We start from the raw sequence: 26,862 nt of genomic DNA, 5'->3' as shown, positions 1-26,862 counted from the left end.
CATCCACAGACGAGAGTCAACAGACAAAAAAAGAAGCGCCTCATGGACTTTGTTTACATACATATAAACAAATTTTTATTAAATAAGTTGTTTACATCATGCACACATTGGGGTTGTGCATTAATATAAGCTTTGTATTTGTATTTCTACGAGAGATTAGCTTAGCCCTTCTATATGCTGGCCTGATCGACGCCTTTCCGATGTGCTTTCTATTGGCTAATTGCCACCAAATCAACAACAGCTGGTGGCCGAGACCGCTCTACCACACTTCACACTTTTGAACTGGATTCATGGGGGAGCCTTCCGGACACTGGAAGTCCTTGGCAAAGTCCTTCATGTTGCTGAGCGAGCCCAGCACACGGAACTCAGAGGGCGAATGCACACCGGTGGTGATCCGCATCTTGAGAGATTCTGCAGGCAGAAAAAGGACAAATCTTCAGTATAAATATCGAATGATATTAAGGAATTTCAGTTAACCTTTGCGATATTTGGCACACCAGGTCTGGCCGGCTGAGATCCAGAACATTTGCTGCGGAGTGTAGTCCAGCCCAGGCAGCTTCGGCTCCTCTCCGTGCTTCTGCACCCATCGCTGGTAGGCAATGTACGACTCCTTAACGCCGCCATTGTCGGCGATGTTCTCACCCTGCGTATTGATGCCATTCAACTGGGAGGGAAGGAGGGAAGATACCATTTAGAACTGAGCCAAGCTGCTGAAAAGGAATTGTGACTTACGTGGAGACCTGTGACACGTTCCGTGTAGTTGCCGTACTGCTCGATGATGCACTGGGCCTTGGAGAGGTATGCCTTCTGGGTGTCCGGCTGCCACCAGTCGCGCAGATTTCCCTTGACATCGAATTGCCGTCCCTGATCGTCGAAGCCGTGGGTGATCTCGTGGCCAATCACGTAGCCAATGGCTCCAAAGTTCATGTACTTGGGACGCTGGGCATTGAAGAAGTGTCCCTGGAGTATTCCGGCAGGGAACTCTGTCCAAGTCAAAGGGTAAAGTAAATTAGAATCCCTATTTGGCAGGGGCTTACTCTCTGCTTACGTATGCTGTTCTCCAGGGAGGAATAGAAGGCATTCACGATGGCAGGACGGGCGTGACGCACCCAGTCCGTCTTGTTAACGGGCAGACGCAGCTTGTTGAATGAGTAGTCGGTGCCGAAGATGTTCATGCCCAGGAAGGACTCGAAGTACTTGTCGGGATTGATGTCCAGCTTGGCGTAGTACTTGGCCAGTTTTTCATTGTCGAGCATCTCGTCGGGGTAGCCGATGTGCGTGGCCATGCTGTGCAGCTTCAGCTTGGCCTCCTTCTTGGTCTTGGCATCCATCCAGTTGACCTCATCCAGAATATCATTAAACACCGCTCTGATATCGTTGACCATTTCCAAGGCGTTCGCCTTCGAGTCCTGGTTGAAGTGCTTGCGCACATAGAGCGAACCAACCGATATTCCCAGGCTGATGACGTGTTCGAATGTTAATTAATTAGATGTGATGTCGTTCGTTGTTGATTGTTGATTGGAGATTGTTGATTGTTGATTGTTGATTGCAGATTGTTGTTGTGCAGTTATTGAAATGGTTGCAGGTAGAGTTTGGCGTGAAAGTGAGACACAAAATGAATATGCATAATTAAGATAAAAGCCTTAAGTTAGCTCGCTGTTTGGGGCTACCCGGAGTTCTGGGACGGAAAGGGTAAGGAAAGTGGAGGAACAAAGTGGAAGTCGAACGTGAACAAAAGTGCACTTCAAACTCAAACAAAAAGAAAGAAAAACCCACTCATCAGCTAACGTTAAATGTGAGCCTCTCTCTCTGTGGTTAGCACTACTTATTAATGGACCAACGGGTTTATGTCGCCTTCCTTGTTGGGTTTGGTTTGGTTATAAATGTGTGTGTATGTGTGTGTGTGTGTGTGTATTATAGTTCCCGAGTGAATAATTTTGGTATGCATTTCTCTAAATGTTTTAAGTACCTATCGTTATCTTCTTCTTCTTCATCCATGCTGCAAAGTCACAAAGAAATCAAAAGAAGATACAGAAACAAGTAAAACTTGCTGCAGATATGTACATACATACATAAATACATACATTTACATATATGTATGCATGTAAATATGTATACATATGTAGGCCTAAGCCGAGGCATCGCATCGCATCGCATCGCATCGCCTCCCTTCCCGCCCAGGAGACAGCCGAATGGGTGTGTCCGCCCACTCGCAACACTAACCTGCCGGTGGCAATGTCCACACACTCCTTCCAGCGCGCCTCCTGCTCCTGGCGTCCCGATAGTGCCGTCGCATACTGCAGCTGTCTCTTGCGGAACTCCTCGCTGAGGAAGCCAATCGAGAAGGAGTGAATGCGCCAGAACATGTAGTTGGCAATGTCCCGCTGGGGCGTCTTGGCCAGCAGCTTGCCGAGATCCTCGAAGAAACTGGGCACGGACAGGTTGATCATCTCGTCATCGGCCATGCTGAGACCCTCGGGCAGCAGGGCATTCATGTAGTCCACCCACTGGACGTAGGGATAGGCGGCCTGCAGCTGCTGCGGACTGCGCAGATTGTACAGCTCCGAGGAGTTGCGACGCTTCTCGTTTGGCCACGAGATCTATAAGAGGACAAAATGATGACATTTGGAATTGGAACTGGGATTGTGATCGCTTACATTAGCCAGTGCCATTTCGAACTCGAGAGACTGCAGCAGCTCCTTCTTGGCCTGCTCCTTGTTGGCTCCAAAAAGCACAGCAATGTCCACCATGTAGTCGTAGTAGGCCGTAACCAGGGTCTCATTGAAGCCCTTCACCAGATACTCACGACTGAGTGCCAGAGCCGACTGGTCCAGCTGTAATTCATAGAAACTCCTCAGTTATGCTTCATTTCGGTTGGAATTTCGTTACCGACATCAATCAATCGCTTTGTGCTGTTCTGCAGGTCCACTCCGATGGAAAAGTCAATGATGTAGTCCATGCTGAAGCCGGCGTTACGGAACTTCTTGACCTGCTCTTGCCAGCTCCAGGTGTTGTCCGCGTTCCAGGCGTCGCCCTTAAGCAGAGGCCAACCGCCCAGGGACTCGGCCATTCTGGTGATGGGTTCAGCGCCCCGTGACTCGATGAGAGCTGTCGAAGAAGCGGAACAACCATTAGCAGCCATTCAGGAGAGTCTACTCCACCACCACCACTCACTCTTGTTCATGCACGCCTTGTAGAGCAGATTGGGAAGGCGGAAGTGCTTGGGCTCCGTGTCCGGTCGGTCCGCGGTGATGATGTCCTTCAGCTGTTCCTGCAGCTTGTCCGAAATGACAGAGAACGTACTGATGGCCACCTTGTCATCGGGAATGTTCTCCTCCTCGATGTAGGTGCCGCAGGCGAACTCGTAGAAGTTGTCGCACGGCTCCACCTCGGGCTTCATCTTCCGCAGCACCGTCGAAGCCGTGTGGATGCACTCCCGACTGAGACAGGCATTGTCCATGCCCGTCTTCCCCTTGACCGGTGCCACCGGCACCTGGTTCATGCTGGTCGTGTCCCCATGCAAGGCGGTGGCCTTTGGAGCCTCTCCACCGTCCATTCCCATGCTCTTGCCACGCGACCTGAGGACATCGTTCAGCCACAGTCCCAAGACGGCTGCTGCCACCACGAACAGAATGCTGCTGACAATGAGGAGGCTTCTCTCCAACTTGGTGCGTCGTCGCCACCAGCTTGGGTTCCTGTAAAACAAAGAGGAATAAAAGAATTAATGACACTTTCGATTTCTTTGCCACATGCCTTCACACTCTGCTACAAGTACGAAGATTGTGAGTAACGATTCCATCGATTCCACATTGCAGTTACAAGAACTTTAAGATGTGGCAATCATTCCAATCAAAAGCTTAGACCAAAAATCTGTTGTTCCGTGTAATTGCTGGTCTCACTTCCGATTTGTCAATGCATCCCCGCAACCACCTGCGCCACTAGCCGCATGGCAATTTGTGGCTTTAATGATGGTTCATAGTTTTTTTTTGTTGCCAGTTCAACTGGTTGAATTTTGTGCGCACAACTACTCGTGGTGCTAGTAGTTACGACATCTGAATTTTGTACATATAATTTTGTATATTTTTTGCGGATTTACTGGCCCACGAAACGAACCAACCAGACCATGCCCAGCGAAGCTCTCTCCCGCAGCCCAAGCCCCCCACACACGCGCTCGGAGTGGAGTCTGTGTCGGGCGTTCGGCTGAAGCTTTTTTAATGTTAAACCATTTCCGTGGTCAAAGTGTAAGTAGATCGAAATATAAAAAGGGAAAACTGAAAACTGATGAATATTTGCACGCTTCAATTACGGCTGAAAATTGTAAAATAATAACACCAAATTTATGGCGAAGATGCTTTTAATGAGCGATTAAGTCACGGGCCGTAAAAGCGTTTACTGGCTACCACGATTAAGGGGCAAAGGTCAGGTCCAATACGATGAACGCTAGCCGACGGATATGTACAATTCTATGAGATATAAATCCGAAAATTCACGCCAAATGTTAGAGTAATTATCTGGGTTAATGTGCCTGAACTTGCACCAAACCAAAACCAACAAAAAAGGGAATAAATAAATCAAATATATCCACCATATTGTAGATCTATGTTTGTATGTGTGAGACGCTCTTGAAAGTTCCCCTATAAGTTTATTTTTTGAATTTGGCAAACCTATTTACATATTTGATTTGTTTTCAGCATTTATCAAACATTTTGGCAGCAGTATATCGTATTTATTTGGGATTTTTTGTGCCAATTATTGGCGACTTCATGAATTCTACTTCAGCAAAGAACTGGTTAAGATGTCGAAATTTGAAGAAAAGAATTCCAATCAATTAACCAGTTTTGTAAATGATATTACCAATTTGTACGGTTGCAATTAAACGCAGGTAATGATGCGAACTTTACAAAGTTGAACGACATTTTCAGCCCAGCCCGACTTGGTGGACCCAGCAGATGCGAGAGTGTGTGTTCTCTGCTGTGTTCTCATTGAGTGGATTTCCTAATGGCAGCACTCGAGGCATACTAACAGAAAACATTCTAAATAAACAGACTCAGCGGAGCAAGCGGTGAATGAGCAGAAACTCTATGTAGTTGAGGGTCTCATCGAAACTTGAGTACCCTTTCGCATATGGAATATAAATATGTATGTGGATAATCTTCACAATCATCTTGTATAATCCCACACACTGGCGATGCCGAATATGATAGATGATTGCTACGCTGAGGGAGCTTCCCCAATTAGCCACAAAAACGAGAATCGTGCGCCGTCATTCCTCGCTATCTGGCGGCATTTCCTTTAGGCAACTCTTCCTCCCACTCCTATCACGACCGACAACCAAGAACCTGTAGCCATAATGCAACCCAAAGCCCGGCCTAACATTACCTCAACTTTTGCATTCCCATTGACGCTGTGTCGCGCCTTATCAGTGATGCCGATGGATGCCCAGATGCATTCATGCAGATGGGAGATATCTATACCTATCTCTCTCTCTAGCGCGCTCTCTCTCTCTCTGTGATGAATACAAATACACAAGTGTTACCAACTTTATGTAAGTGGCAGCTGCTGGACGTTGGGGTGTGGATGTGGGTGCGGGTGCGCCCATGTCAATAGGTCGGCCCAGCCCCAGCCCTCCTTTTGTCTCTCATCCTCATCTCTGTGTCTTGTCGTCGGCGGACGAGTTGCGTTGCGCCCAATAAATGTGTCAAGTGCAGGCGGTGTGCTTTTGCCATTGACGTGGCCACGTCACCCACACACGCTCACACGTGATTCGTACACACGCGTATGATGCTTACACATGCATATATGTGTATTTAGGTATATTTCGAGTCTGTGTGCGTTGTGTGAGTGACGTTAGGAAACTTTTTGTCGCTCACAGGCGCTTTGGGGCTGTGTTTTGTTTTTATTGTTTTGCCTTTTAATACGTTTTTGATAGTTTCTGCCAGTGTCTTTATTAATATTCAAAGCCTAGATTGACAGCACAGACATTTCAGCAATGTTATCTCCATACAAATATTTCTTTTCTTTTCCACATTACAAACCAAAAGCAAAACTTTTGGCATTGTCACTTCACTAATTAACGGTGCATTCCACTATTTTGAGCTGTTTGACTCACACACTTTGAAATGAATAACTGTAATTGCTTCACCTCCTTGCCTTTATCCTCTGTCCTCTGCTGACAGTAGTAGCAGAGCAACTCCACTCCCTACTGTAGAGCATGTTAGCTGCAGCATGACGCATATGACATAGTTGGCAAATGTGAGGGAACCAATTTGTGTTTATGGCTATGGTAATCAGCTGTTCGATATTTAATGAGACCGCCCCACAAGCGAGCTTTTGCAAAGTTTTAACTTTTGTTTGCTGCAACTCATTCGTAAATCATAAGAATATTAAGCAAATTGACGTACGCTTATACGTAGGCACGTGCAAGGCACGTCGCTTTTTACTGGCTGCCGTGTTACATTGTCGTAATTCCTCCTGAAAGAAAATGCCACGACAAATTGCCTTTCAAGTGTTAATTTGTGCCACAGACACAATTACCTAATACATTTTAATTTCGTTGTGCGAGAGATGGAGAGATGCCACCAGAGATGAGCTCGCATCTACTCGCGTTTAATTGCCTTGCCCAACGAAAAGCTTTCATATCTTTCAAACTGAGTCGCGCTCCCCAGTGAGAGTGTATCTGTAGCTACATAGATACTCGTATAATTGTCGTATCTATGCCGTGTGCGCTCATTAAGATGTCAGGGATTGCACTCTGAGACGCATTTGTCCAGAGCAAATCTCAGTCCAAAATCTAGATAAATGACAGACACAAGAGATATGTAGACCAGATATCCGAGTTTCGGATTTCTATGCAAATCCATTGAGGTGGGGCGTAAGCTTTCTCTTTTGTCGGGCTTAAACTTGAACTTGGTACCCAAAGTGGATTGATCTTATGGCTGTGCTGAGATGGATCCAACAGGTAACAGCCAGCGACAAACCCTCTCGAAATGTATTTACCAGCAGGAAGAGTGCAATTTGCCAGCCAGCAGGAAGAAATCAGCGACAATTCAATTTGCCTAGTGCCTTCCTTGCCCTGCCACTTAATTTGCTACCTTTAATGGTGGCTCAGGGCAGGAAAAGCCAACGGAAGCTCCTCTGGAAGCGCCACAGCGAAATGCAGTCCACAAGGGGAATGCGATGCTCAGAAGGGAGGGAGTGGAAGTGGAAGTGGAAGTGGGGGAGTAGCAGCTGCTGATGGACGAAGGAAGGGGAAAATAAGACGCAAACAACCGCGGGGCTCGACGTTGATTGAATTGCCGTTGCCACGGCAAGGCCGCCTAATTACCGTTATGCGGCAGGATTGCCAACAACTTGTCGGCCCGTCCCAGCCACCAAGGTAGCCAAAAACAGTTGCGTTTTGCATGCCAACATAATAAAAATTATCAAATTTTATGAGCATATAATTTGATTGCATTCAATTGGAAGGGTGCCCAAAACGCACACACGCAACACACTGAAAATATTGGCGGCACATGATACTGATAAGTAATAGGCTCTACAATAAAATTGTACATATAAATAGTTGTCAACAACAGCGCCCAAGTTCAGTTAATTAATATGCACCACGCATGATTTTATTGTCAGAGCGAAATGTGGTGTCAACCCATATTCAAGGTTTGACCTCAAATATAGGAATACGAAAATGATGGCAATGAGGCAACATGCGAAGAGAGTGCATTAAATACTCCGAAATGAAACATTTCAAGGCAGAGTCTGCTCGCAAGCGATCCTCAAATCCACCTGACTCATGGCACGTTCTAAGGTTCAATTACCCACAGAGCCACAGAGCCACAAAGCCCCATCATCAATCACTGCAGAGACACATAAGAAAACAATTTACATTTTATTATGTGGCAAAAAAGCGGGAGGAAGAACAAGTCAAAGACCGAGCCATTACGTGGACGACACGCTCTAAAATCTTGTCGAATTACCAAGAATAATTCTGGACATTAAGCTGACTGCTGGCCCCATTCACATTTCCAGCGACTCACGTGCGGTTCATAAGGAAGCGAGGCGAGTCGATTGCAGATCTGATGAAATTCAGCAGGGACAGGTGTGAGGATTCTTTCAGCACCAGGGAATGAATCAGCTGTCGAGGAAGCGACTTTGGCGACGGTTCATGGCCAAGACGTGCATTTTGATGGAATTTGTCAGCCAGCAGAACAAAGAGAAAGTGTTGATCACTGAGAATCCAATGACCTCTGGGGTTCACAGCCATTGGGTAACCAAAATGAAGCTCTGACCGCCACGATTACATAGCTCAATCTCAACATATCTGTGCTGTGGCCAAGTACAATTAAAAAGGGAAAGGTCAGTTAACCACAGACTTCACAGACTTCACCTTCAGAAGAACACAAGAGGCAAGAAAAACTAAAATGAAAACGCAGCCAGCCGCATGGCCGAAGCATTGCTGACCATAATTGGAGTTGCACTTAAAGGTCTGCGTGCATTTAATTATGCAATTGAGCAAATAGCTGCCAAACAGCACCACACAAACTCAAAAGAGAGAAGAAAAAAAGGCAGTCATAATCCGCAAATCGCTTTGGTTCTTGGCTGATTTCTCGGCTCTCAAATCAGCTCTTTCTCTGCCCCAAATACCATTTAGAAAAACTTGGGAAACACATTCAGAATTAGTCAAATAGCCAAAACCGGTAAGGCAATCGAGCCTCTAAAGGTGTGATTTTTGTTGTGTTTAGGCGCCAGGGGTCCGGGTAACCACAAAGCCTTTTATTGTTGAGAGTTTTCGTCTGAAATCAAACCCGAGAGATATGGAGACGAGACGACCTCTTTATTTTTTGGGCACGACAACAAAAAGTAACCAAAAAATGTTTCGCTTACGTCATTTTGACCTACAAATTTGCGCATAATACATGTAAACATAACCTTTCTGTTTATATTTAATTAAAAACAAAAGTGATCTTCTGCCGGCGAAAAGGTATTTCGATAAGGAGTTTGGAAATTGGCGGTGGGAGTTCAGCAAGTCAATTTTTGTATCTTTTGTAAGATGTTTATCTGTTTGCTCACTGAATAATTATATTTGAGACCTATTAGCGGAACAATAGGAATGTTGTTCAAATGATTCATTAACGGATGGATGGAGTCGACTAGGAAACATTCGTGCCAGCAAAGAACAATGCAATACAGTCAGCAGTGGGAACAGCAAAATCAAATCTAAATTGTATGTTGCGAGCACTTAACAAACTCTAGACACGCGTTGATTAACAACACAACAAATATTACTAATCCTAAGGCTCCGCTTGGGTCTTGGGAAGTTCTTACTAAAACTAAAATGAGTCGCCTAGCAAAAGTTGAATGAATGCTCAGGCTTTGACTCTTTTTTGAGAGCGATCCCGATGCCTGTTCGTTTTGGTTGAGTGAACCTGATTAACACCCACCCCGCGATCCCCACTGGAAACCCGTTTCTCGAATTTCCAGCCAAAACAAAAAGTTTTATAAAAATACAAATAAAAAGCAGGAGGCAGAGATTTACCGGCTGCTGTCATTGCCACTGCCGGAGTGATAAGCCGCAGTGGAGTGGCGTCCCCAGCATATCGTACCGTATCCCCCTACGAAACGTGTTTTCAATAAACATGCGCAACTTTCTTTTTCCAATGTGTCCATATAAAATATGTACACATACATATGTACAAGTATATGCATACATAAATAATTATGTAGGGTGGCTAGTGGCTAGTGAAACTGTCCGAACGCCAGAGGTGGCAAATGGAGATCGAGAAACCCATAGATGGCTGAGCATTTGGAGTCTTAAAACCTATGAGGAGCTGGAGCTTTGGCTGTAACTATATTATTAACAAAGATAAACTTACTTAATGACTGTTTGCATGTCGGCCGTTTAGCTGTTTAACAATATTTGATGTACGACGCGTCTGGTTTGCTTAATATTGTTATCTTGTAGTTAACGAGACGCTGTTAAGCTGTTAAAAATAGATTAATTGTATTTATTAAACACTTGAAACCAAAACTTCAACTCAAGCTTCAAATTTAAATGGTTTTGAGCGTCGCTAATGCTTATTCTTTTTTATTTATTCAAGTATTTAGCAGGAAAATTTAATGTTTTACACTGCGCTCTTCAGCTTCGAATTTGAAATAAACTGTCAGAGTTATTTGTTGTACATATTTTCACCCACTCAACGATTTGTAGGTAAAACTCGACAGCCGACGACAAGCGGCAAGCCACGACTGTGGTCTGCACTGATAATTCGCCTCTATTTAAAAACAAAAGCGTGAGCTGAGCCCCCGTTTTTGCCTCCCATTGGTGGAGCTTGGATACTCTATAGAGCCAGAGCGCGTGGACAAGAAGGTTCGGAATCTTTCTAAAACATCTTGTTTCAGATCATTCATGGGCATTGTAACGCTGGGAATTATTTATACACACATGGCTTGCCTTTTCTTATGACTTTTTTCAAGTAACCGCTGGTCATTACAGACTCATTGCCAATTCCGTGTTCTCCACACATAGGGCATAGGATGGGCACAGCGAGCGAGAGAGGCAGAGAGTAAACGAGAAAAAGAAACAATTAAAATTGCAGCACTCCACCAGAAATGCATCAATCTAATTATTACAACTAAATAATTAATTAATTCTAATATATTACACTCAAAAATTAAACACACCAAAAAGAGCCAAATTTTTCGAATAAGTCAGCAAATGTACCAACAGTGCGCGCAACTTTAAGTGTGGACAACTTTGATGCAGCCCGTAATGCCGTAGTTGCGGAACTGCCAACTCCGGTTAAAAATAAGTACTGAAAGCCCCTGTGAATGGCACCCGTTGAAGTAGTGTATACATTTCGAATATTTTAAAATCGAGTTTGGGTATTTGTTATTTTAAAAATGCGACTGACTTCTGGATGAGTTTCATTTATATTCCCCAATAGTTGCAGCATATTGACAGTTAGAGATTGTTCGAAAATGACATGCCTCAGGCTCAATGGGATCCCGTCCAGGGTTAGTTGGCTTCACACAACATCCAGAATTTTGCTTCAGTGGATTGACCTCCACAATGGTTGGGAACTTCTGCTCCCAATTATCCGCTAGCGCTAGGATCCGTCTTCACTCTGTCTGCTTTAACAATATAAATGAGTTGATGTTTCTTGCAATTACATATTGTATTTATTGAATTATGCAACTTGTTTGATCACTTTTACATACACATGGTCAACACATCGTCTGCCGTATGTGGAGGCATGTTTTAATACTATTTATGTGTGTATTTTTTACAGCGCATTGATATACAAATATTACCGATTCATTCCCAAATATCAAACAACAAACGGTACTCTACTGTCCTGACATGTCTCTCCCTTCGCAATACTCCACTTAAAAGCGCATGTGTTGTGTTGTGTGTGTTTGTGTCTCTCTACTTTAGAAAAATATATATGTATGCCGTTATATATATTATGAAGTAGCATTTTTTTGTTGTTTCAGATTACATGGACTGGGTACAAATTTTTGTATACAATTCTTTTTGGTTTCTTGTGTCGCCAAACTACTTGCATTTTGGTTTCGTTTTTCTCAACATTTTCCGTGTGATCTTAGAGTTTAGTAAATGTCATAAATGGAAGTAAAATTCATCAAGAGGGTTTTCCTTTCGGGCGTGTTTCTCTACAAAAGCCAGCTACAATAAATGTGCTCAGCAATTTCAAATCTGTGCTTGTGTGTGGGGTGGAAAAGGTTCGGTTCGGTTCGGTTCGGTTCTTATTCGATTCGATTCAACTACGTTTTTGCTCTTCGAGAGCAAAGCAAATGAGGATTCAAGCTTCAATTGAAAACAAAATACATCTGAATGGCTTTTTATGCATAAATAATTTGTTGCGTGTATTTGTTGTATGATTCCTTGCTGTTTTTTACGCTTCTTCTTTTAGTACTAGTAAGTAATACAGAGTTATGCTTAATGCAACTATTATAAATTTTCATTTAAATTAAACTAAATTTAAACTTAAACATTTAGTAAAGGCGCGCCTCAAGCGTACGCTGTTCTTTTACATGTTTCTTGTTTCTTGTTTTTTTTATTTTTTTTTTATTCTGATCTGATTGATTTTTCCTGCACATTTCATCGATTTGCTTACGTTAGCCGTTTGCAGAACCACAAAAGGAAAAAACAAAACAGTTCTGGGGTCGCGACAGCAGATCACTCCGCGCGATAATATCATAGAACAGAAATCAGTAGGCAGATTCGATAGAGAATTAGTAACATATAAGTTGGGGTTGCCGGCGCACCCGTAAGGCGTCTGTGGAACTCAGAGGGAAACTCAATTGGCCAGCCCCGAAGCGTTTCGCTGGGTGTAAGGGGTTGGTGGCTGGGTGAACTGGACTGTGTGGGTTGTGAGTGTTTGCGGGGGTTAACTAAAAATCTAGAAATAGTATAATGTGTTTTTCGGATCGTTAGTATACACAACTAAATATTAATAATTATAATATTCAAGTTACGAGCACACAACAGAAACAAATTAATAGAACACCATGTAATGCGTGGATGATGGATGGAAGGGTGACAGACATGCCACAAGATGCCACAAGACAAATCCTAGTATGTGTGTGGATTGGGTGTGTGTGTATGAGTAGATGTAGATGTAGATGTAGATGTGTGTGCGCGTTTACAGCAACGTATAAGATACATTCCAGGCAAATCCGTTGGAGAGAGTTTAACTACTACCACCTTGGCCCTTGCCGTAGATGAGCTCCTCGCAGATCTTCAGCAGATCGGCATTCTCGCGTGACTTCTGCTGCAGCTGCTCGGCCGTTGAGACTCGCGACACTTCCTCTTTTTTGAGTAAAGCTTTCAGTTTTTTCACCTCATCCGCATGCTCCCTTGTGTTGGTGTCCAGCTTTTTATTGGCACTGAAAAAGAAATTAATGATTGATTGATTCCTGTTTGCCTATGGTTAACTTACATTTCAAGCTGCTGCATGGCATGGCTTTTCATCTTCTCATAGCGCTGCTCTTGCAGTCGCAGATTCTCCATCAGCTGCTTTTTGTCCGCCAGCAGCGTATCCTCGCTGTGTTTCAGCTGCGAGGTCATCTCTTTGCTTTTCTCATATTTCCTATATTAACAGCAGGTTATTCCGGATCTATAGAGACAGTTGGATAGATCGAACTTACACATGCAGATCGGAGAATGTCGTTTCCAGCGACGTTAAGTGATGGTAGTTTGCATCGCGATCTGTTTGCACATCCTGCAATTGCCTTTCGTAGTTCTGTGTCAGTTGCTCTTTCTCGCTGATGAGCTCTGCAATGGCTTTCTCATAGGCCTCGATGACGCCACTGCAAGTAATTTATGGTAGAAAAATTAGTAATTGATTGGATGGTGTTTAATCGGAAGGGTGGGACCCACGTGAGCTTTGAATTTGTTTTATCCTTTTCTGTAATGCGCTTAATGAGCGCCTCTTCACGCTGCTCCGCATCTTTGAGCTTCTTCTCAATGTCCTCTGAGCGGGTTCTAAAAGCAATATTTGTCAGTATATCTTTACTTTAATTCCGCATAGATCTTCATCTACTTACACTTCATTTTTGATCTTCTTCTCTAGTTCATCCATGTTGTTGTAGTTATGGGATTTGTCCTCCGTGTTAAGGCTGTGTGCAATACGAATTAAATGTTAGAGTAAAATCCGTTTTTGATAGCTGGGGGGATAGCTGCTACATACTTGGAATTATCGAAGGTTTTGTTGCAATCGTTGTCTATAACGTCCATACTCATTTTAGCATGCTTCTGAGAATCGAAACGAATATAATCTTAAGTAAACCATCATCCTCATACATATTATTACTTTTGACTCACTTTTGTCCTATCCACTGCCGGTTTATACCCAAAATTCTTAACTACTTCTTTGGCACTGGATTCAATGACAAATGACTGATTGCTGCCACTCGTTTCGTGCTCCTCCCATGTGGGGCTCAGGGCTCGATTCTGATTATGGTTGCCCAGGATATTGAGCAGGGCCTGCTCCTGATGCTGTGGATGGTTCACTGGCACCGGAGCTCCGAGCAGCGGATCAAACTTCAATAGCAATGAGCTGCGGTCCACTGGAGCATTATTGCTGCCTTTGGTGTACAAATAATCGAAATCTGAAGAGTTGAGTATTACTGCGGATGTGGATGGTCGTGCAATTTGTTTGTTTGTGTGTGTGAGAGGTGCATGCGCGTTCATTTTGTTGTTGGATGAAAAGTAAGAGAGAATAAGAATTAATCAGATTTTAGTCACTAGCTTTTTATAATTTCGATTGCAATTACTATCAACATCAAGACAATTCGTAACCGGCCTCTCTGATCCGAGAACGAATAACCAAAACACAAATAAATGGCAGGGCAGGCGGCAATAGAAAACGCCCCTTGAAGTGCCACAAGGGGGGTTTGAGATAAAAACGGCGAGACGTGAGAGGGACAAGCAAGTGGCAAAGGTTGAGCTCGATCTGAAGATGCTGGGTTTTAGTAGAACGCGGAAAGAATAGTTTACGATAGTGCGGTGGATGCTATCTTCTGTGTACATATGTATGTATGTGTGTTTACTCGTTTTCTTTCGAAGTTGTTGGGAAAGGAGAAAGGAAAAGGCGACTTCATATTCTATCTCTAATAATTCTAAAAAAGAGAAAGGATTAGCTAAGGACTGTATATCTAGAGACTGTCTGCACTTCTCTCATTTCCCGTTCCCCTCATTGTGATCGGCTTTTAGATTCTCCTGCCGTGAAAAACGATACATGTGAATGCATTTATTTCCAATTTCCTTGTTACACTTGTTACAGTCGAAATTTGGATGCTCTTTTTGCGATTGTCATCTTTTGAAATCTATGGTGTTTCCCCTTCTTTCCCCTATCTAAACCCACAAGCAGCTGTCGAATCTTTCTGTTGCTCTTCCCTTCTTTCTCTTTCTCTTTCACTTTAAATGTGTGTGTGTGTGGAAGTGTGACATGCCGAAAATACACACAAAGCGGAAGGAAGGAAGAACAATGGCAAGCACGAAAATATAAGATATGACTCAAAATGAAGGAGACTCTGCACCCTTGAGTACCCCCTCCAATCAACCTCCCGGGGGGACAAAATGAGGTGTGCCATGTTCTGCACAGAAGCCACATTATTTACCATCTACTTACATATATACATATGTATTTGCGTATGTAAAAACAAATGTCAGAGACAGATGCCGACGGTTTAGATACCCTTGACTATCGTTTCAATGCAAGCACGAGATGGTGATTTTGCTTAAATTCTACCATGTTTGGGATTACATTTATTGTCGGTTCTAGTTTGCATGGAACCTCCAGACGAACCAAAACACATATCCACTTTGCGTGGGAAGACATCCGCTGAAATCGTCATACCTTCTCCCCTCAACGGAGCAATAATGGGCGGCTGTAAAAATAGTAATATGAGAACCCGGGCAGACCCACATTCACATGCAGGTCATCCGTGAATCAAAGGGAGGCAACCCAGGGGTGCGGCAATAATGGTATTTGTATTTTAAAAACATATTCCAAGCCGAACCAAGATCAAAAGCAAAACAAAACAATAAGAGAACCCGCTGCATAGTGACTTGTGAGTCATTTTATGCAATCGACAAAAGAGGTTTAAAAGTGGGTTGATTGACAGGCTGATGTAGAAGAGAAAGAGAGAGAGAAAGAACAAACTGCCAGAGAGAGCGCCAACTACCAGAGGAGTGCGACCGAGAAATAGAGAAACTTTTCACACTGACGTGCATTTTAATTGCGTGTCTTTTTGACAACTTTTGCATTTTCAAGATTTTTCACAGTTATTTGCCTCGCAATCATGTTAACCGTGAACCACACAGCGCCCACACAAACACTGTGGGGCTCTCTCGTGGAGCGAATCACCGAATCACACAATGAAGTTTCACGCTCTCACTCTCCGCGTATATCAATTTTTTTCCTCATCTTGTGGCTTTATTGATGCTTTATTGTTGTTTTCTTAAGATTTGTTGTTTCACGCACAGCTGCTCGAGATATTTTTAATTTCTAGCTTTAAATCCTAAGGAATCGCAATTTGGAGATGTTCTCCATAGTGGGGATAACCGAAATATTTGTATTCCAACTAAAAATTACATTTTCTGGCTTAGCAGTTGCCCCAATCGAAAAACGAGCGATGTCACGGCCAAGCGGGGCGAGCGTGTTGGAAAAAACTAACTGAAATGGAATTTCGTATTGCTTACGTTTCTCCCCAATTCCAATAAGAAAACCAGCGCACGCACGCAGAGACAGAGAGAGAGAGCGAGAGAGCTAGCTGGGGGCAGATTCTGACTGGAGTGTGTGACAGTGACGCGTATGCAGCAAGTGCGCAAAGAGAGCCTCATAGTGCAGAGAGCATTGTGTACACGTTGTATGTTTTGGAGCAGTCCGTTCTTCCCATTTTCTCTCTTGCTCAGCTGCAGTTGCTAAAGTATGCGCTTATCCATATATGTGTGTGTTTGTGTCAGTGGGAAAGAGCGAGCGACGTGAGCGCTATGAGCTCGGCCATAGTATGACATGGTTATGGAAGAATTTCAGTTAATGCATTCAAATTAATATATTCAATGTAACGGCCACCTCTTCTAATGAGTATATTTTGGGATATTTGGAGCATAAGTAATGGGTGAGAAAACTACCCATATAAAGAGGTTTTACTGTAGTCTAGCTTTGCTTCTATGAATGATGGGGCCAGAGAGAGAGCAGTATTGATGTTGTCTTTGTCTATGTGTGAGTTTATTTGTAGGGGGGAGGAATAGTCAGAGTTGCATTTGCCTATTCAGCGATAACGATAGATGTGCGCGAGCTCGCAACTGTTTTAAAAAATAAAAAATGCTGAATATGCATTAAATAAATATGAATAAAACCCCTCTAATTGCATAAGTGAGCAATTCTCCAATTAAGGCATGAGTGTTGTTAATTAGCCAAAAATAAAAATTCGCTCATTAGACAACTGATACAGCAAGACAAGCAATTGGACAAGATGACGTCACTGCGAATCGGTTTCTTTTGTTGGCGATGATTACCGCATACGATATTTGCTGATAAGAACTCAACCGCGTAATGAGCGGAGAGCGCTCTAGAGCAGAGAGAGAGAGAGAGAGAGAGCTATCCTCTCTCTCATTGAGTGAGTGTGTGTGTGTGTGTGGGGGAGCAGAGAAAGGGACCGGGGTCAATGCGGCATTTCAGGGCAGAGGGCAGCATAAAAATGCAGGAACAGGAAGAGCAACAAAAACGTGCAGACAAAAAAAATGTGTGCATTTTTACCCCTTCCGTACTCGAACACACTCACACACACACGAATGATGCCATTCAAAAACTATGCGCCTAATTGACATTGTGTGTGAAAGTTTATGACATGAGGAAGGGTATGATGATTCTGGACGAGATGTTTGTAACATCTAGAAGGTCCAAAGATAGTCCATTTACACATAATAGTGTCAAATAAGGTAAATAGTGAATATGAGCAATGAGTATTCAAGGGTATTTAAGACTTCGACATCATAAGCTAGCTTTCATTTTACGTTTCAGTTCTTGTGACTGCAGTTGCTGTTTTTGCTGGATTTCCTGTTTGTTTCACCGTTTGCTACTCCCCCTGCTATGCCCTCTACCAGCCCCTAGATTTGTGAAGTTCAGGTTCATTGCCTTGCATGTGAGTGGATTTATTTTTACAGTTAGATTTCGTTATGTGCGACAGCCGGTTGGAAAGTTCATGGAATGCATTAATTTCAAGTTCAAAAACTAAAACGAAGGATGCATGTACTGTGGGGAGGGGGTAGTGTTTGACGGCCTAAGGTCACGACATGCAGAGGAAGCGATGTACAGTGGGAATCCATTACAAGGGCTTCATGGTCCGCATTCACATACCAAGAATATAAAACAAACAAATACTTACAGTTTGTATTACTTGCAGTATCATGAAACTCCTCTTCGGAGAAATGCTCATCCTCCTGGCCCTCACCAGGTAGGGACATGGTGGTAGCTTCTCCTCCTAATCCGGACTTCATCTTGGCTAAATTATTAAAGCCACTACTGGTGTACTGTGGCGCCTTGAACATATCATCCGTCACGGGTGACATGGCCCCAAAGTGCTCCACAAACACATCGTCCTTTTCGTCGCTGGCACTGAGATGTGCCTGCTCCTTGGCGGACAGGGCCTGCTCCTCGACGGCGGCGTTAGCTTGGGGAGAGGCCACCGGAGCCGGCTCCACATGGATGGGCGGACGAGTGAGGTTTTGATGTGTGGGGATTGGTGGCGAGTATGGAACCTGGGCCGGGGTCTGCGGAGATCTGAGCGCTGTGGCCGCCTCAACCTGCATGGAGACGTCTACGTCCATGGCCTCGAAGTCCTCGCTGGCCATGCTCTCCTCGGTGGCTTCCATGGCCGGCGAGGCATGAGTCTCCAGACAGAAAGTGCGTCTAGGGCGGTCTCTCTCCAGGGAGAAGGTGCGACGAGAAGTAGCCGCCTCCTGCTGATCCTCTGTGGACTTGATCACGGAGAAGGTGCGACGCTGCTGCTCGTCAGCTGTTTCAAGGGAGACGGCAAAAGTGGCCGAAGCTTGGAGCGGGGTTCCCTCATTTTGAGATGAGCTGGCTTCAATCCGTTTTCCGCCATCGTAGGTTCCGTCCAGTGGCGATGGGGAAACCGAGAGCTCATCCATGGGCAGCGTCTCATTCAGATGGCGCTGCTCCGGACTCGGCTGCGTCACTTGTATGATCACCGGCGACTTGGCAATAACTCCTGGAGCGCACATGCTCAGCTTGCGCTCAGACGAGGGCTCGATGACCGCCTCCTCCAGATAGGACATCTCCTTCTGCTCGGCCGGAGCGTGCGGCGAGCGGGGAAAGTGTGCGGACTGCTCAGCCGGACCCTTTATGGGAAAACTTGGTGAAGTGGGTCCTGAAGAGCGTCCCTTGGGGTGGGAGGAGCTGCTGTCCATCGCCAGACAAAGGGGTTTGGTGCTTCCTTGCAACTGGGTAGGTGCAACGGCCACCACAGTCCCCCGATCGGATGGTTTTTCTGATTGGCCAGTTTTCTGATCATCTGTTTCTAGTTCGTCTTCGTCGGCGGGTAAGGGGTACTCCTTGAGTTCCAGGAACATTAGTTCCTCGGCCGTCTTGTGCCGATGTGTGGGTATGGGCGGCGAGATGGGATATTCCACACTGTTTGCCTGCAGAGTTGGAATTGGTGGGGAGAGCGGTGCAGCTACGGGCTCCTCAGGTTTCTTCAAGTGTGAGGTTTCTGCTAGTGCTGCAACTTGTACTTCCTGCTCTCGAGGTGTTTCGAGCTGAAGACTGAGCTCGTGTTGCTGTTCCATGGAGATATGGCTGCTGTTTATCAACGGAGAACATTCTTTTGGCACATGCTCTTCAACTGGTTCCTCCTGTGGTTTTTCCTGCCGTTGGCATACTTGAGAGTTTTCTATATTTTCTTTTGGTTCCTCCCGAAGCAGTTGTTCCTTCTCTTTGCATTCCTGTGACTGCTCTTTCGATTCATTCGACTCTTGAGGTGGATCAACTGCCTGTTCTTCCTGTTCTTCAGGCAATTCCGTTTGCTTTTGGGGAGAATCAACTGCTGGCAATTCCATCTTCTCGTGCGCCTCTGGCGATCGCTTCGGCTCGGTAACTGATGGCAAGGGCTCTTCCTGCTGCTGGCATTTTTCTACAGATTTCTCGAGTTCTTTCTCTGCCAGCCGTGCAACATCCTGGCCAGGCATTGAGTGTGGTTGCTCCTGCTGCTGCTGCTGTTGTTGCCCAACGAACAGCTCTTGACCCATTCCGGTTGGCAATGCATCCAAGAGAAATTGCTGCTGCAGCAGTTGATGATCCTCTGGACCCAAGACATCCTTTAGCATTTCCATGGTCTCATTGATTTCGTCCACATCCATGGGCTCGTAGCTGGTGTTGTGTAAAATACTGCCAGCCAGTGGATCACTGACTGTTTGCTCCAGCTGCTGCTCCAGCACATCGTTGAGGGCACTCGAATAGGCCTCCATTTCGGATGGATCACAGGAGAACTTTTCGCTGTTGAGCGACATGCACTCCACAAATACATCCGCATCCGATTGGTCCGCTTTCAGTTGCGCTGCAAAATGGCAACAGATATTATGAGATTTTTCTCTCAATTGATTTTTAATCGGATATCACTTACCCTCCATTTCGGCACTGAGTGGAGCCAGCTCTGGGATCTCCTCTTCATCGAACATGCCAAATCTGGGAGCCGTTGGCTCTGGCTCCAGCTCCTCAGATGGCGGCTTGATCATTGCCGTAGCCAGAGCCTTTTGTTTATCCAAACTCGACCTGACACTCTGCTTCACTGCCAGCGGACTCATCTGCGGAGAATGGAGAAGATTTTTGCAATTAGGTGCATCAAATCAAAGAAAATTAATTTCTAATTTCGTGTGCATCGCGTGAGGCATGAGAAGACAGCGGCAGCAACAACAATTCCTCCTCGAATGAAAAATTATGAAAATAAACCATAGAAAAATCAACATAATCCAAACAATTGGCAGACGAAAATCGTAAACAAGTCGACATGATGATGATGTTGATGGGATGATGATGGGATGGTGCAGCAGCTGCTTTCAGATTTTATTAGGAATTGTTGACACATTGAAAGAATGATCCACAGGGGTGCAAAACAGGGACAGGGAACACGACCTGGTGACAGAAATAGCTGGCGTCTGGGACCAGAAAACAAGATGCCCTTCACCTTTGCAAGTTATTAAAACAAACAAATCTTGAGTGGATTCTATTGAAATTTAAAGCAATGAAATTATGAAGCATGAAGCAGAAACATTTAATGCAGGAAAGATCCTGGTGTTTAATTGATTAAAGATACTTAAAAAGTCTCTGTGGAACCCATTCAATATTTGACAATATAGGCAAATCATTCACTACTTCCACCACTTCAGCATGGGAGAGCACACTCAACCCGTACGTACGCTGCATATAGCCATCTAGCAGCCCCATCCTCAACCCATTCTCATCTCACCAACGGACAAGCAAATGTCATTAATTTAAAAAGCCACAGAACGTAGACGTAGACGGGGCAGTGGCAGTGTATCTGGGTCGTTGTCGGCTTTTGTGCAATGCGAAAAAGAAAATCCGTACATGCCGGCAGCGGGACCGGGTCCGAGTTTTGTCTACTACTCAGGGCCTTGATGCAATATTGTAAACGCGAAATTTAATTAGAGCGCAATACGATGATTACCATCAAGCGGCAAGCAAGGTTAAAGTCAGCCGGGAATGGGTGGGAAAAAATTGGTGTGTGGCGTATGATAAATTGGGATTTGAGCAACGTATAATTAAAGCCAAATGGAATTAGGGGTAATTAGAGCTACGATGGGGAAGCCAATCAAATGGAAATCCTATTAAGGAAAGAATTCTCTTTAAGGAGAACTCTCAAGAATTCTACAAAATGTGTGGAATTCAAGAGAATTTTGACTACAACGCAATAGTCCACCGTCCACACAATATTTTGGCAGAACAATGTACGACATACCTCCGCACTCATGGCCTGCAAATGCTCCATTTCGTGGGCACTAACTTGGCTCAGGTTCACATTGATGTCAAGCAGAAGCTTTTGAATGGTCTCCCTGCCGCTGGGCAGTGGATGCGGAGCCGGATCCGAAATGCCCAAATCCAACAGATTGCTGTGATCCTCTTCCAGTTGCAGCAAATCCTCTGTAGCCGAGTCCAAGAGTTGCTTCAGATCCGTGTGGGCAGCCATGCTGGCCCGTGGTTCGGAGTCCGTCGACGACTGAATGCCGTTACTGGTGCTGCTGGCGTCTGTTCGGCCCAAGCTCAGGGGCCGTTTGATAATGTTTGCGATGAAATCCATGCCGGAGAACTCGCACAAAATGTCTCAACGCACGATTAACTTTCTCGAGACGTTCACGGTTTACGGTTCACTACTTTGCACTTAATTCCATAAAAGTGCTCAAATTTCAGTGATTTATTTTCAATACATGTTCAACATTCTGATGTTCTAATATGTGAGGACTTGCCTACTTTTTCGATTGTTATTTTTATTTATTTATTCTATTTTTCGTATATATATTGAATAATAGCTGAGATTCTCTGGCGACCTGGCGCCGCGTGTGTTTCTCGCTGGCTACTGCTCCGTTCGGGTCTGTCTTTGAAATCAATTTAAAAATATTTTCGTTTTCAATTTGCTCAGCGTCGTATATTTCAGTGCATTCATGTGTGTATTTGTGTGTGTGTGTGTGCTGAGAGAGAGGAACAGCGCTGACTGGTTCGAGTGGCATCCACAAAAACGATCCGGATATGTGTTTGGGTCTCTGGTGATTTTTCAGCCCACATGGGCGATCTCCTCATTATCAGAGTGCTCGTCTGCTCACTGGCTCCTGTGATCATTAACTATCACTGAATGAACGTGAGGATAAGCCCGAAAGTCCACATCCCATTTTACAAACACTCTGCAGCATTGCCGATCACTTAACTGACGCGAAAGCACGTGGGGGCGAACAAATGCAATTCAATTTATCTAAGAATCATAATTGAACTCGTACAATTCTATTGATTTCGTTAATGAGTGCAATTCTACAGCTCAGATGGCGAACCGTCTTGGGGGAATTACAGAGGCAAACTGAGGCCTAGAGTCAGACAAGACTCAGACTGAGGCAAAAGTGCAAAACAATGCAAATACTTACACCGAAACATGGAGAAAGAGGGAGCAAAAATAGGGCACCAAATAGCGACCGCGAGGCTAATGAATGAAAGTGTTAAAAGACAGTCAGTTGCTGCTGGAGAACCCTGTACTTCCCACAGTGTGTGTGTGTGTGTGTGTGTGTGTGGATGTGGATGCCAAGTGACATGCAATCCCATAGCCGGCAGCCGCAGCGGGCCCATTGTTGCGCATCGTGCACTCGAGGAAGTGCTCCACATTGCTCCACGGCTGACTTTGCATATTTTGAGAGAAACGGAATATCACATGATGGGACACAGACACCGACGCAAACCCTGATCTTAAGAAGGGGCGATGCGATGCATGACAGGTGACAAGATATGTAACTGAACGGCGCAGCGCCGAGTGGAACCCAATCAGGAAATGAAGTATAACGAGGAGCGAAGCTATAGCTTGGAATGTAATTCGAATACTCTTTGGCCAAGGCATTACATATGTTTCCCAACTAAAGCAAGCAAATGGGGAAAAGGCAGGCAGCTATAAAACATAAATAGACTATAAATAGCCGAAAACAAATGCAGGCAGCGACGACTGAAATGTGGGGGAGTCTGCAATGCATTCATATTCTCCTTCCAGAACGACGTTGGTGGCAGAGGGGAGACACTTTTTGATCGCTTGTGTACGATGACCTTTTGGCAGGGGCTGGGAGACAGCACCCTTGAAGCATTTACCCTTCCAAGAGAATCACAGATCCATCTGCCAGATGCACAAATCCCGAGAGTGCGCGCTTCGTTAGCCGTATTTATTTTGGTCTTCACTTGGGCCAAGTCAATTTTTGGCACGCTTTGCCAGCATCTGGACTCTGTTTCGCCAGCCCACCATGCGAAATGTCAAGAGCACATATCCCCGACCGAATAAGATGCGGCCAAAATGGGCAGATTGTATTAATGGTATCTCTCTGTACGATGAATATTCATATTGCATACCAGCGTGCCTTGCCAAGTGTCCGAGTTCACTGATGCCTTGCCTGGTCTATTACCCATTGAGGGTGTACGTATTTTGATCACTGGTAAACGTCCGAACGCTGCCAGATATGGAACACACTGATCGAATGGGGGACGCAGGCAACTCCTCCAAAGCAAAAGCGACAGCTGCCATAAAACTGCACCAACAGAAAATATACTACTAGAAGAACGAGAGAATTACTTGTAGCAGACCGAGCATATGCAGGGCGGCGCATGGTCACGTCACGGCACAGAAACCAAACAATGCCAATTCGAAATTGCGGAGGGGACGCCGACTTCGACGCCGACGCCTTAATGAAAGAAAGTGAATATTTTTTGGCTAAATCGGTCGAAGGGACACGCCCACAGCTGGCTGAAGGCTGCCACTGCGCATTGCCTTACCTTTGTACCGCCATCGTTTTTGTTGATCTCCCGCAAGACACTGCGGCTGCCGGGACCCAAGCCCAAGCTATTGTCGGCCGAATTGAATTCCATGGCATATACTGAGCTCCAGCGTATTCTTATTTACAAAAGACGTTAAATGAACTTTGTATAACAATAATTAACAATTTATTTAGCACGATACGGTACTTTGGGACGCTATTTAGTTTTTTTTTTTTCTTTTGACAAAATGCCGCTATTTAGTTAAAATTTATTATTTAGACTCACTCGAAAATATACCGCGGAATAGGGTTGTCAAATATAGATTAAAATATCAATATATCGATATTTATTAAAATAAAAATATTTTTAAGTCGTGATATTTTTTGACAAAATATCAATATATTCATATATTTATGCGATATTTTTTTATATTTTAATTTCCGTAACTAACCACAGGATCTTAATAAATATATATAGGGTATCATGTATTTTTATATGTATGTATGTGACGCACAGAAGGAAATGTTCCGACCCCATTAAGAATAAATAATCTGTTAGTAGTAATAATCAGCATCAACCTCTGGAGGATTTTCGTACTGTAAAAAAATCTGTGGGTGTTTTGTTACTGAAAAGAATTATGTACGTAAAGCGAAGAATAGTTGAATAAGTCAAGTTAAAAACACAGAAAAGTGGAATAAGGATTTACGATGTTAAAAAAAATTGTAAGGATTCTGTGTTCTGTGTGGGAGTTATTTATTTCCGATGCGCACAGAATTGAATTTAGCAAATAAGTACAAGCAAAAATATATCAAATATATCGATATTTTTGCAGTGATATATTTTATATTATTTTGAAATATTTTCCAAGCAAAATTCATCACCGATATGATATTTTTTAAATATTTGTCAACCATACCTTTAAAACGTGCTAAGCAGTGAATCGTTAAATATTTTCCTCGACTTTGATGTTCTATTTGATATTACTAGCTAATTAGGACTCTAAGCGCTAAAAGTGTAGTTTTATCCGATGTGGCAATCAATTCTGCACAAGATTGGCTAGTTTGGACTTCCTTTTATTTGGAATGTTTTTAAATAGTCAGTTGGCAAAGTCTATAGTCAAAAGTATATAAATTGTATTTTTAAATAAATGTGCCAATCGATATCTGATTACACCAAGTTCAAGTGAGACTAGTGAGACATTTTGAGGACAGGGTTGCCGCTTTGTGCCACTAAAGTTTGGTTCGGTTCGGTTCGGTTCAGTTCATTTGATTCGCTTTGCGGTTCAAATAGGCAGTTGCTAAAGAAAAAAATACGAACGAGAAAAGAAAATTTGCGATGGACGCTTGCAAGAATATTATCGAAGTGATGCTCAACAAGGTGCACGCGGCCTATGCCTGGCCCTTCTACAAGCCGTTCGATGCTGAAATTTTGGATCTGACCGACTACCACGACAAAATCAAGAAGCCCATGGACCTGGGCACCATCAAGCTCAAAATGGAGGACGGGCATTACAGCCGCGTGCTTGAGTTTGCGAGCGATGTGCGCTTAGTATTCACCAACTGCTACAAATACTATCATCCGGTGACTGATTTTGTTGGCATGGCCCAGAAGCTGCAGCACGTCTTCGAAGTGCTCTTCGCCGAAATACGCGACGAACCGGTGCCCAATGTGGTCCACGACACGCACACGCAGGGCAATACGCATCATGGCGAATCGGACTTGCAGGATTACTACGCCAAGATCAAGGTCCTAGAGTCCAAGTTGGACATGACCTTTTCCAAGCAAGCTCAAGGCCAAAAAGAGAAGCAACGATGAACAGACGCTGGTGGTCAAGAAGGAGATTTCTGACCTGAAGGCTGAGTTGAAGCGTCTCCAAGCTGTCTCCAACGAGAAAGAACGACGTAGACGTCAACGCATAAGTTATGTAAGTAATATTTCTTCACCATACCTTTACATACAGAATTAATATTAAATTATTCCCTCGCTCAGTTGCTAGACCAAATGGACCTGAACCTTGAATCTTCTAGTAACTCCGAAGGAGATGTTGTTTAACGTGAAGGTGAACTGCGGAGGACAGAGAGTAAACAGTAGTAGCAGAGATTCCATAGCGATTGGATTGTGATCCCAAGGTTCCTTTAATGGATCGGTGTAAATGCAGCTCAAGTTTGGTGGCAAAGGCAACCAATTCTGGCCTCAAAATCATAAGTAGAGCCTTGGCATTCTTCTCCTTTTGTAGTGCAACGCCAGATTGATAGTTCCGGAATCACGGCGGTGCTTTCTGGAGGTCTTGCCAGAGTGTTGGCTACCTTTGGAATAGACTGAACGAGGCTCACACGAGGTCTTTGCCAAAGACAGAAAGGCATCCATCGACTGGCCCTCAGCCCTGCCGTCCAGCTTTAGATTTAAATGCACATTGACAGGAGACTTGCGGAAACCATTGAGCAGGCAGTGGATGGCATCCACAGCAGCTCAGCTGACATGTTCTGAGCACCTACCTTCTGCAGCCATGGCCATCAATTGGTTTGTAAGTCTGTAAAGGACCGAATGAAGCAGGAAGAAATATTCCCAATAGAACACAGAATATTATTTTAGACTGCATGGCCTCTAAACTAATGGTATACCAATGCGAATTCAATCACAATGAGGAACTTTTCTTAGCCAGAATTTATTCCGCATGACCATAGAAGTTGAATCAGTTGAATAGATAAAACTGATTCAACTTCTATTCCAAATTATATAACGCGTTTATTGAAAACGCTGTGACGGCTGTGCTGGTTTGTTGTTTAGAAGATCTTAGAACATCCTAGACAAT

General features: G+C 44.2%; 3 protein-coding genes across 13 annotated transcripts; 1 reads left to right on the top strand and 2 right to left on the bottom strand.

Annotated features, from left to right (window-relative positions):
- Positions 1 to 141: 141 nt before the first annotated feature.
- Positions 142 to 10,247, bottom strand: LOC117585806 (neprilysin-2). 2 transcript variants are annotated; one of them, XM_034275522.1, is made up of 11 exons: positions 10,188 to 10,247; positions 9,867 to 9,974; positions 3,175 to 3,695; positions 2,894 to 3,108; positions 2,658 to 2,834; positions 2,224 to 2,600; positions 1,970 to 1,999; positions 1,049 to 1,458; positions 733 to 983; positions 478 to 664; positions 142 to 411 (listed from the first exon to the last, which is right to left on the bottom strand). In XM_034275522.1, exons 2-11 carry the CDS (start codon positions 9,881 to 9,883, stop codon positions 260 to 262), a joined length of 2,337 nt encoding a protein of 778 aa, XP_034131413.1. In that variant the 5' UTR covers positions 9,884 to 9,974; positions 10,188 to 10,247; the 3' UTR covers positions 142 to 259. The 2 variants fall into 2 exon arrangements, with proteins under 2 accessions (XP_034131413.1, XP_034131415.1); XM_034275524.1 differs by lacking the exon at positions 1,970 to 1,999.
- Positions 1,868 to 24,291, bottom strand: LOC117585804 (transforming acidic coiled-coil-containing protein 3). Of its 10 annotated transcripts, none has more exons than XR_004573944.1 (11): positions 21,517 to 22,122; positions 20,164 to 20,344; positions 17,908 to 20,097; positions 13,838 to 14,142; positions 13,704 to 13,768; positions 13,561 to 13,632; positions 13,394 to 13,498; positions 13,162 to 13,323; positions 12,954 to 13,103; positions 12,645 to 12,900; positions 1,868 to 1,911 (listed from the first exon to the last, which is right to left on the bottom strand). XR_004573944.1 is itself a non-coding variant. In XM_034275515.1 (11 exons), the coding sequence occupies exons 1-11, from the start codon at positions 21,853 to 21,855 to the stop codon at positions 12,406 to 12,408; spliced, it is 3,759 nt and encodes a 1,252-aa protein (XP_034131406.1). In that variant the 5' UTR covers positions 21,856 to 22,123; the 3' UTR covers positions 11,487 to 12,405. The 10 variants fall into 10 exon arrangements, 8 of the variants coding, with proteins under 8 accessions (XP_034131406.1, XP_034131412.1, XP_034131407.1 ...); XM_034275515.1 differs by lacking the exon at positions 1,868 to 1,911 and adding an exon at positions 11,487 to 12,413 and having other exon boundaries at positions 12,719 to 12,900; positions 21,517 to 22,123; XM_034275521.1 differs by lacking the exons at positions 1,868 to 1,911; positions 21,517 to 22,122 and adding an exon at positions 24,069 to 24,291 and having other exon boundaries at positions 11,487 to 12,900; positions 13,838 to 14,100.
- Positions 24,292 to 25,303: 1,012 nt separating this feature from the next.
- Positions 25,304 to 26,165, top strand: LOC117585293 (bromodomain-containing protein 3-like). The gene is made up of 2 exons (XM_034274721.1): positions 25,304 to 25,974; positions 26,040 to 26,165. Exon 1 carries the CDS (start codon positions 25,386 to 25,388, stop codon positions 25,863 to 25,865), a length of 480 nt encoding a protein of 159 aa, XP_034130612.1. The 5' UTR covers positions 25,304 to 25,385; the 3' UTR covers positions 25,866 to 25,974; positions 26,040 to 26,165.
- The last annotated feature ends 697 nt before the right edge of the window (positions 26,166 to 26,862 follow it).

Source organism: Drosophila guanche, unplaced genomic scaffold (genome assembly GCF_900245975.1).
Source record: "Drosophila guanche unplaced genomic scaffold, DGUA_6, whole genome shotgun sequence".
Lineage (NCBI taxonomy): Eukaryota > Metazoa > Arthropoda > Insecta > Diptera > Drosophilidae > Drosophila > Drosophila guanche.
This window is presented reverse-complemented; position numbering and strand designations above follow the sequence as displayed.

Bases quoted from the DNA above. Each gene is read 5' to 3' on its own strand.
- LOC117585806 (XM_034275522.1), bottom strand. The intron at 2,835-2,893 runs GTCGGTAACGAA...TATGAATTACAG, and splicing joins GCACAAAGCGATTGATTGAT to CTGGACCAGTCGGCTCTGGC. The intron at 2,000-2,223 runs GTTAGTGTTGCG...GTGACTTTGCAG, and splicing joins GTGGACATTGCCACCGGCAG to CATGGATGAAGAAGAAGAAG.
- LOC117585804 (XM_034275514.1), bottom strand. From the start codon at position 21,855: ATGGATTTCATCGCAAACATTATCAAACGGCCCCTGAGCTTGGGCCGA. The intron at 13,324-13,393 runs GTGGGTCCCACC...AATTACTTGCAG, and splicing joins AAAACAAATTCAAAGCTCAC to TGGCGTCATCGAGGCCTATG. The intron at 12,901-12,953 runs GTAAGTTAACCA...TTTCTTTTTCAG, and splicing joins GCCATGCAGCAGCTTGAAAT to TGCCAATAAAAAGCTGGACA.
- LOC117585293 (XM_034274721.1), top strand. From the start codon at position 25,386: ATGGACGCTTGCAAGAATATTATCGAAGTGATGCTCAACAAGGTGCAC.